Consider the following 10,643-nt stretch of genomic DNA (forward strand, 5'->3'; position numbering starts at 1 on the left):
CATTGATTTGTTTAATCAATTTATATCATTTGGAAGGTACATCCTTGGACAGAGATAAGAAAAGACGAACAAGATATTTTGTTACAAAGATTACAATTTCCTAAATATGCTTAAACATAGGACTATATTTTCATTTGGCGTCCCCTTTTGTAAGGTAATAAAAATGCAAGAAAGATTATTTTCAATGTTTAAAAAGTAATTTATGCGATGTGCCAAATATGATTGACATAGCAAATACTATACGTTTGTCCAAGGCCTTTGAATTGCTTGAGAAGACTCCATGGATTTTAAAACAATCTCTTGGTAGCAGAACTAAACTGCCTAGCAAGACATTAAGAGAGGAATGCTAAGTGAAGTTATCCCCCAATCCACAAACCTGTCTCATCAATTATTTCTAAACACCCCTGCCAGAGTTTCCTATCTTCTTTTTTCTGGAAAGGTTCAAGACAAGCTCAAGGTTTGTGCAACAGGACGTAATTTTCACTTCGTCTTGCCATGCTTTGAAACAGAATTAACCCGTCCTTCTGTAACTCCCACCCCCAACGTGTTGATTGGGAACTAGCAAGGAAGTAAAGCTGTAACAGGATTAATCTGTCCCCAGGTGCCATTTACAGGAAAGCCATTATGGATCTGACACTTTGCAAAAGAGACCCCCAGCCCCCAGCATTGTCCTGCCGCATAGTAGATGTGGATCTCTGATGCCCCGGAGTGTAGCTGCTAGAGAGAAAACAGAGATTAACACCTCTGGGGAACCCTGGGGACTCTGAAAGACAGCATTTCCTCAGTAAGGAAAAGAGGCTTGGCTGGAAATTTCCTGGGACATTGTTTGATTTCTTACACTTGCCAGAGATCCCTTGTCTTGGCTAAGAAGAAAGCACATTAAATTCGCATGTATTTAAGGAGAAGCATAGGGAACAAGCTCTGAATGTTAATGAATTTGATCTTCACTCTGGAGAGAGCTCACCCAGATCTGTTCTGCCTTAAAATGCTGTGGCATTTCCTTGAAAGTGATAGGCGTGTATGTTGTAAGGAATGCAGTGGGCTACTTTTCTGCAAACAGCCTTCAGGACATCTTATTTATCCATTTGTTTATTAAATAAATCAAAATACTCTTGAAGTCTTGTTGAAAAATAATTTAATAATTCAATGAAATAATTTAAAAACTAGCAGCAGTCAGGAAGATGCCCAGCAGCCCTCCCTGGGAAGTGGAAGAAAAGTAAAAGTCATTTCTCTTCTGATTTGGCAAACTCTCTTAGCTTTTCTTAATATCCTGCCCTTCAGATGTGTTGGGCACTGTAATTCTGTATCAGTGAACCTATGATGCACTGTAACCACTGTAATGGTGATGTCTGTATCACATGCCACCATTAAAAGCCCCTGTGCATCCAAGGTTAGAGGAGGCTTCCAATGAAAAAAATCTTTGTCAACTTCTTTTCCAAAAGGAACAGCAGGTGGTTTGGGAATACAAGTACTGTTGGCCCCTATTGATTTAGGACAGAAGTCCCCAAACTCATCTGCTCATTGACAAAGTTTCAGATTGTTCATCAGCCTCCAAACAGGAAAATAATTTAATAAATATTACTTTAACAAACGGTATTACAAATAACAATACCAGCAAACAATCTCTGCCTTCCCAGGTTCTTGGTGGGGGAAAAAGTGAAATCCAGTCTAATATATGGCTGAATGTACAATGAAGTACAATAGCATTGATCCTTTGGACTGGACCCATTGAACTTGGGGGTCGACATTGACCACTTTAGAAGACCCTGGTTTAAGACTTTGCATATTAAAGCCAGACCTTGAACTATGAAAAGAAACAAATTGGAGGACCAATAAACAGTACATGTATATGGAGGAATTAGCAGAGGGCATCTGCTACATTAAAATTTTGCATAATTCTGAGGAAAGGAGCCAAGAATATATTTAAGACAAATTGGGGTGGGGATGCACAACCTGTGGGCTAGCTTTCCCCAAGGCTGGGCATCTTGTATATGTGTGAAAGTCATCTCTTCAGATTTCCCTTGTTGAGAATACTGGGAAATGAGGTCCATGCTCCACACTGGGGAGCAAGAATGAAAAAATTAAGCTGTAGTATTAAATCTAACTTAATAGGAGGACCACAAGTTTCTTCTGTATTCAGTTGTGTGCAACAATGTAGTCTAAGAGAGAAGGAGTAAGACTTTTGAACTAAGGTGCCTATTAAGGTTATGCTAACAGCCCACAAGCAAGCTAAAGTGTAGCCTTTGTGGAGGACATTCTGTTTTGGGTTGGGGGCTTAGTAGGGGGCCTGACCTGGGCCTTTGTCCTAAAATCCTGCCCTCGGCTGCCCTCTACTCTTGTGCATTAGGGAGACACCTGGGCATATCCTTTTAGAAAAAGCGGGGTTTTCTAAGGCTCTGAGTTTTTTCAGATGGGCCTGACATCTTCGGCCCTTCCAGGAGTGTAAGCAGACACTTGGCGACTGGGTGGCTGGTCTTGAATGCATAGCCATCCGCGGAGGCTGAACTATAGCAGAAACAAGTGACCTCCGTCTCCTAAGAAGGACTTCCCTCCGCCCCCCGCCCCCCGGCAGATCCAGGCGCAGAAACCGCCTCTACCCACGGATACCTCATCTGGCTTTGGGCTGCACCAAGCCAGCGGTGGCTCTCCTCGCCTGAGGCAAGCCGAGAGCGCCTCCGGCGATTGTCGTTTAGGAAAGCCCCGACAGCTTCTCCGCCAGGGCACCTCGGGCTGCTGCGTTTCGAAGGGCCTGTAGGGGGACAGCCGACCTGTTGTTGGCCGGATTGGCTAGATTCACAAAAGACGGGAGACTCGGATGAAAGGGATTGGCTACTTTGTGGTTCAGTCAGGGGTGTCTTAGCAAATCGCGGGATCAAATTTTCATACCTAAAATCGTAATCTCGTCGACTGGTCTGAGAATTTTGTGTTAAGCGAATGCAACATTTGCATTTGATTAATTCGGCTGAGAGTCTGATGGATTGCGAAGCCATTCTGAAATCTGTCCGTCCATCCCTCTCTCCCTCCTCTCATTCTTGTAAAAGGCCTTTCGGATCTCAATGCATACAAGAGTGCTTGAAATTTCTTCTTCTGGGCCTCCTCTGGTCTTCGTCGCCTTTGACTCCAGTGGGCCTCAAGTTGTGAACTCAACACTCAAAAGTCCCCTACACCAGATGGCTTTAAACTCCCCAGGGATGTGGGAAGAAAGTAATTGTTAGATTCTGAGTTGTATGGCTTATCTTTCAATAGATTGGAAAATATGACATGATATGTCCTTTGTGAATCTTCCTAATGAGAAGAGACTTTTTTCCCTGTGCACAACTCTACTGTCTGTTTGATTCTAGTGTCAAACCTTAAGAGGTGCTGTAAGGACAGTTGAGATCAGTGTCAGTCAGTATTTATTTATTTATTTATTTAATCAAATTTTTATACCGCCCTATCTCCCGAAGGACTCAGGGCGGTTTACAGTCCGATAAAAATACAAATATAATACAAGATAAAACATTAAATTAAAAAACTTATTTAAATAGGCCAAAATTTAAAATTACAATTAAAATGGTAAAAACGCCATTAAAATTAAATTTAAAATTAAAATTCTAGTCCAGTCCTGCACAGATAAATAGATATGTTTTAAGCTCGCGGCGGAAGGTTCGAAGGTCAGGAAGTTGACGGAGTCCTGGGGGAAGTTCATTCCAGAGGGTGGAAGCCCCCACAGAGAAGGCCCTTCCCCTGGGTGTCGCCAGTCGGCACTGCCTGGCGGACAGCACCCTAAGGAGTCCCTCCCTGTGAGAGCGCATGGGTCGGTGGGAGGCAATTGGTGGCAGTAGACGGTCCCGTAAGTAGCCCGGCCCTAAGCCATGGAGCGCTTTGAAGATGGTTACCAAAACCTTGAAGCGCACCCGGAAGGCCACAGGCAGCCAGTGCAGTCTGCGCAGGAGTGGTGTCACATGGGAGCCACGAGGGGCTCCCTCTATCACCCGCGCAGCCACATTCTGGACTAACTGGAGCCTCCGGGTGCTCCTCAAGGGAATACCACTGGCCATTTTTTTCACTATGAAGTGTAGGACTGTCCTATGTGTAGGACTGACTTGAAGTGCTTTCACTAATCTTTGAGCTGGCAGAAATCTATTTTCCCATTGCCAATTCTTTTCCTTCCTCTATGGTCTGTTGCTACTCACCTGATTTTGTCAGAGATGGTAACCGCCTGACAGGTTTTATGTGTCTTGAGGCTGGGGGTGGATAGTGCTGACATTGAAAAAAAGCCCTACTTATATTGGTAGTTTAGTTTATGAGGATTAAGGCTGCTTAAGTCATGGGCTGAATAGGAGATGAGGGCAACATCAGAGGGTCATATCAGGAAAAAAGAGGTGGCCTGATCATGTTTGTGCCATGGTTTGGTAACAAGGAGTTGACTCAGCAGAATTCCCCATGAGGACTCTTTTCATGTGGAAAAAGAGGACTCTTTTCAGACTTCAGAATATATGGAGATATTGTCCTCTAATGTTCTGTGCAAGGTAGCCCCCCCAAATGTAAATGGGGTTGCAATTTGACTGTGGGTGCAGTTTGTCCCTGAAACAGAAGACCATCCACCCTGCTGCTGTAGACACCAATTATTTTGCAGATGAGTGCAAGCATACCTCTTCATTCAGCTGCAGACACCAAACAGTTCATCTGGATGATTCCCTCCTCCAGCTCTGACTGCTGGCTAGTTACCTTCATTTTTAGAGCCAATGCTGAGGAAGAGGCTTCTTCCTAGAACCAACTTGCCAGCCTTCTGCATTTTGCCTTCTGCAATACTAAAGCAGTTTAGTTGTGGAATAATGTAAGTTGCTGTAGCCAGTTCCTCACTGGATATTTATAGTGCCCTAGTGTTATCCAATCATCCAATAATATAACAGCAATGGGGGAGACTTTCAGTGGTTCAGGGATGCCAGGTGGTGACCGGTAGAAACTGCTGATGGGGAACTGGCCTCCCGGATGATTTGGAACACCTTATTTTGAGAGAGTTTGAGAATAGCTAGAGTGAGAATAAGTGACAAGAGGTCTTTGGTTAAATGCAAAAAGCCCACAATGACAAGTAGTCCTGCTCACTGTCATTTTTTAAAAGGAGAAGTATTTTTACAGCTGTCCCAGGCACCTCAAGGCAATGGAACCTTTTCAAAGAACAGCTTGGTTTTTCAAATTGTCATTTTTAGCTTTCTAGATTTTAAACGTAAATATAATAATTAAAAGTACAGTAATTCCTTATTTTGCAATGAGCACACTGTTGGAAGACCTGAAAGACCAGGTCTTAGGGATGGAGCATCATGGAGAAAAATCTAACTATGTGGCTGCTCAGAGTCAAAAATGACTTGGTGGCACATCAATCAATCACATATTTGCATGTGTGGACTTTCCCTATCAGTGGACAAAACACTGGAAGAAACAGTACATTAATAGAGAAGGAAATGCATGCAGAGAAATGGAATTCAGACGTACTTCTGCTTTCAGGGTTCTCTGAACCTTGGAAGGGCCTTGTTTTTCCTTCTAAGATGGGGCCAAAGATCACCAGCGCAAGGTCCATAATTTTAATCCAAATATTTTAGGAACCAGCTACAGCAGCGTCCCCTAAACTGATGTCCTCGAGATGTGCTGAGATTACACATACACACACACAACACACACATACCATGGTCATAATTACTAATGGTTGGGAAGCCTGGAAGCACACCCAGAGTACACCTAATTTTGGAAAATTGTTCTGAAGCATTAGGTGCTCAAAGATCTATTCCAGATGGAAAACAATTGTTCATTGCAGTTTATTCAACCGTTCTTATTATCCCCATTCATCTCTTCCATTTTAAAAAGTGATTTTAGGAATCTTTTCAGGGAAATCATTTGGAAAATGGCTAATAATCAGTGTGATTCATATTTGGTCCTTAGTCCCTTAATTCTGGCTGAACTGGATTTTTGAATTCTCTGTGTTGAGCTTCTAAAGAGAGATATTACCTTTAAAGAGAGACTTTCTTTCTAGGAACAATGTAATAACAACCGAATCTTTCTCAGCCAGGTCCTGCTGACTGACTGATAGTTGTCCAACCTGCTACCAGGCATTTTGAAAATGTCTACTGTAGTCTTATGCAGATGCTCTTCACTTCCCCACTAAATTCTCTTTCCTGAAGAACAGCAACTGAACACAAGGACTTCACTTGAGAAAAGAGAAAACGTCTCACCTTGTTCCAGAAGGAAGGTCCGATGAGAGTAACAACAATAAGTTATTAAATTTATATGTCACCAGACTGCAATTCTAATTGTAACAATAATTTTTTAAAAAAACTACTTTCTCAGTTATATAGCACTAACATCAGTTCAGAGGTGTCTGTTAGTAAAACAAACAAACAAGCAAGCAAGCCAGGAGGCTATCCCTGAAAGAGGAGCACGGCTTTTAAAGCCCAAGAGAATCATTCTTTCGCAACTGACTTGCCACAGTTTGTGAAGGCATGTTTAGGGGCGAAGAATTGAGAGGTCCCGTCCGTGACAGTCGACTACCAAAAGCAAGCCTTCGGGAGCAGGGAAAACAATAGAGGGACGAAGAATGGGGTGGGGAGAGAAAAGGAAGGCATATCCTTTTGGGTCTCGCCAAAAGATGCGCAAAGTAGATGTCTTGGCGAGGAGAACCATAAGCAGGACCTGATTATTCAAAGCGCCTACCCAGGACCTGCGGGTTGGAGCTGCGCCCCGCAGCTGCCTGCTTGAGTACTCGGGCATCCACGTCACTGCACCACTTCGTTTCCTCCTCCCTCCGTCCCTCTCTCCCTCCTCCTCCTCCTCCACCTTGCCTTCGCCTCCGGGCGACTCTTCACTGTGAAACCCACCCAAGCAGTAGTTGTAGCAGCAGCCGCAGCAGCAATAGCAAGCAGGGACAAACCCCAAGCTGAGAGATCCCCCTCCCCCTCTCCATCACACATAGAGAAGAGGGAGGGAGGGGAGGAGGAAGAGAAAGAGGGAAGGAGGGAGAGAGGGAGGGTTACAGAGGGGGGTGTTTTCCTTTTCCTTCTTCTACTTTTTTTTTTTTAGGTTGCGCTCGCGCTCTCTCGCTCTCTCTCCCTCTGCCCTCTCCCTCTCCCTCTCCGCCGTCGCTTATTGTGGCTGTTAAATTTTAAACTGCTATGCACTCCGCTTCCAGTATGCTGGGAGTCGTGAAAATGGAAGGACACGAGCACACGGAGTGGAGCAACTACTACGGCGAGCCAGAGGTAAAAGGCAACTTCTCTGTGTTGGCTTGCGCGCGTCTCTCTCTCTCTCTCTTTCTCTCTCTCTCTGTTTGTGTGCGGGTCCCCCACCCAATCCCCAAGCCTCCTCCTTCTGCTAAAAACAGGACTCTCTCCCTCTCTCTCTCTCTCTCTCCCTCTCTCCTTTTATACAACACTCTGTTAGCCTTGAGATAATATTAACTTTGTGATCAAATATTGACTTGCGAAGCCTCCAAATCCTTTTGCCATGCCTAGCCGCGCTATCCTAACAAAGTTGTGTTTGGCAGAGAGAAGTTAGGTGGGGGGAGGCGTGGGGGGGGGCAACTATAAGGAAGCAAGGAGAACAGGGGGGACATTTATGGTTCTAAAACTTGCCCCAGGAAGATTCAGAGTCGAAGGGAAAGGAAATGTAAAGGGGAGCAAAAATGTGTTATTTTATTTGACAGTCGCCGGTAAAGGAAGTAAAGATTTACCTGCAACCCATAATTTCTCAGTGTTTGGATGTACCTGCTCCACATGGCACAGGAACCTTCATGGTCCTTTGAACTTCAATACATTTTTTTCTTGATCCAATGCACTTTTCAGGTTTCGTCCTGAAGCTTTGAAATACCTCCCCCCCACATTTTCTTAAGGGCGCCGATCTGGACTCAGCCCTTCGCTGATTTCCTTAGAGTTTCATTTGATCTGTTGAGAGGTGCCTTAGCGCCTCCATTGAGTTGCAGTCCTCAGCTTGTTGAGAACTAAAATTCCGCGGAGAATCAATGTGGATTACTCCCAAGAACAGGGATTAAATTTTGAATTAAATTTGAACACTCTTAATTGGGGTCGAGACTTTTAACGGATCTAGTTGCCAGTAGGCTAGCAATACTAACACGCACTAATTACTTGGGAAGTAAGTTACATTGCGATCCAAGGGAATCGTTTCTAACTGGAAAGCGAACGCCTTGGACTTCGTTCAATTGATTGGTGTATCTCGAATTGACGTGGTGCACATACTTACCGGTAGTAGAGAGTAAATCCTAACTGAATCCAATGGCACCTACTTCTCATTCATTGGATCGCGCTGCATGTTCTGAAGAGAGAAGGTGCTGGAACCGTCGGATTTTCTTTCTAGATCAACACTTAAGGCTAAATATGGGGGGGGGGGTATGATGCACAGAATGTGATGTTTCCATACTATCTTCATCCTCCCTAGTCAGTGACAGATTTAAGTTCCCATTGATCTTCGAGAAACTAAACAATTAACTTAAGCAAAATCCTTTCCCATACAGTAGGATGTAAAAGCACCCACCCACCCCAGCAGAGCTGTTAAAATCTGGGAATTGGACTGTGATCTCCAGATCTGTGGGGTGAACAGCCAAAACTTGTTCTCAAAGAGATCCAGTAAAATTTCCAATAAGGTAGCGCGCCTTTCTTCGCCCTGGACATGATCCGGGCAGTCTGGCTGTTTTGAACACTGAATTTACTGTGGGCGGTTTCCAATCGGCTAGGATTCAATCTCAGCTTTCGGCACCAGCTTACTTCTCTCCCACCAAAATGCCAAATGGCTCAGGACCGCTGGGGTCCTCGCCAAGGCAGCGCTACCACGGTTCCAGAAATACTTCCAGTATTTCAAAGGGTTTTCGGAACGTCTAGGAAGGGTGCGGGGTGTAACGAGGAGGGCAGCGGGGGTCGCCAGGCGAGATGGGGCTCTCAGGGATGGGGTCGGGAGTGTGTGCGATCTGGACACAAGAGTAGCTAACCACCAGGCTCCCTCCTTTTGTCGCCTTTGCAGGGCTACTCCTCCATGAATGCCGGCTTGGGCATGAACAGCTACATGACCATGCCCGCCATGGGCAGCGCCGGCAACCTCTCGACTGTGGCGTCCGGCGGCTCCATGGGCATGTCTTACGCGGCTGGCCCGGCGGGCATGAACCTGTCCCCCGGAGCAGGGGCTATGGCCGGCATGGCGGCCCACCTGAGCCCCAGCTTGAGTCCGCTGGGCGCCCAGGCGGGCTCCATGGGGGCCGCGCTGGGCGCCTACTCTGCCCTGAGCCCGGTGGGGGCCGGCGGCGGCGGCGGCGGCGGCTACGGGCCAGCGGCGGGTCTGGGCCGCGCCCGCGACGCCAAGAGCTACCGCCGGAGCTACACGCACGCCAAGCCTCCCTACTCGTACATCTCTCTCATCACTATGGCCATCCAGCAGTCTCCCAACAAGATGCTGACGCTGAGCGAGATCTACCAGTGGATCATGGACCTCTTTCCCTTCTACCGACAGAACCAACAGCGCTGGCAGAACTCCATCCGCCACTCGCTCTCCTTCAACGACTGCTTCCTCAAGGTGCCGCGCTCTCCAGACAAGCCGGGCAAGGGCTCCTTCTGGACCCTGCACCCCGATTCGGGCAACATGTTCGAGAACGGCTGCTACCTGCGCCGCCAGAAGCGCTTCAAGTGCGAGAAACCGCCCGGCGCCAAGCAGCAGCAGCAACAACAGGGGGGCTCGCCGGCCTCGGGCCCCGGCAAAAAGGCGCTCCCGCAGGCGGAGCGCGAGGGGCCCAACGGAGCCTCGGAATCGCCGCGCTCCAACGCCTCCCCTTGCCGAGAGCATAAGCGCTCGTTGGCCGAGCTCAAGGGCCAGCCAGAGACCGCCCCGTCGCCGGCCCAGCAGCAGCACCTGCTGGCTCAGCATCACACCCACCCGGGGCTCTCCCATGAGGCCCACCTCAAGGCCGAGCACCACTACGCCTTCAACCACCCCTTCTCCATCACTAATCTGATGTCCTCCAGCGAACAGCAGCAGCAGCAACAGCAGCAGCACGCCCACCATCCCCATCCCCACCATCAGCACTCCCACCACCCCCATCCTCCCCACCCCAAAATGGACCTGAAGGCCTACGAGCAAGTGATGCACTACGCCGGTTATGGCTCGCCGGTGCCAGGCAGTTTGGCCATGGGCTCCGTCACGAACAAAAGCGGCCTCGAGGCCTCGCCCTTGGCCGGAGACGCCTCCTATTATCAAGGGATGTACTCTAGGCCCATCATGAACTCGTCCTAAAGAAACCCCCTCCCTCTTTCCTTTCCGACCGCCAAAACCGAGACTTTGGGGGGCGGGAGAAAAGTTCCGTAGAGTTCGGAAAGTCTGAACATTGTGCCCAAAGCTACCCTGTCCCCTTGAGCCAATACCCACAGAAAGAAACCCCGTCCAGGGAAGGTCCAAAGGTCCTCTAAATAATGTTGGACAGTTTCAGCCCCCGATTCTTTGGATGAGCACTCAAGGTTCTTTCCCATCTGTCTTTGCGGGGGGAGGGAGGGAACGCAGAACTGGGAACCCGGCACTCATGCCCTCTATCAATTGGAACGGGGCACCAAATATTTAGGTACTTTTTCCGCTGTTGTATGATTTTAAGCGCCCGCCGAAGGAGGGAGGGGAGGGGA

The 10,643-nt window shown here is 47.5% G+C and overlaps 1 protein-coding gene across 1 annotated transcript; it reads left to right on the forward strand.

The window, feature by feature from the left end:
• The first annotated feature begins 7,132 nt into the window (after positions 1 to 7,132).
• Positions 7,133 to 10,263, forward strand: FOXA2 (forkhead box A2). Its single transcript, XM_058176836.1, has 2 exons — positions 7,133 to 7,232; positions 9,004 to 10,263. Exons 1-2 carry the CDS (start codon positions 7,146 to 7,148, stop codon positions 10,261 to 10,263), a joined length of 1,347 nt encoding a protein of 448 aa, XP_058032819.1. The 5' UTR covers positions 7,133 to 7,145.
• The last annotated feature ends 380 nt before the right edge of the window (positions 10,264 to 10,643 follow it).

The sequence above is a fragment of the Ahaetulla prasina genome, chromosome 3, assembly GCF_028640845.1.
Source record: "Ahaetulla prasina isolate Xishuangbanna chromosome 3, ASM2864084v1, whole genome shotgun sequence".
Lineage (NCBI taxonomy): Eukaryota > Metazoa > Chordata > Lepidosauria > Squamata > Colubridae > Ahaetulla > Ahaetulla prasina.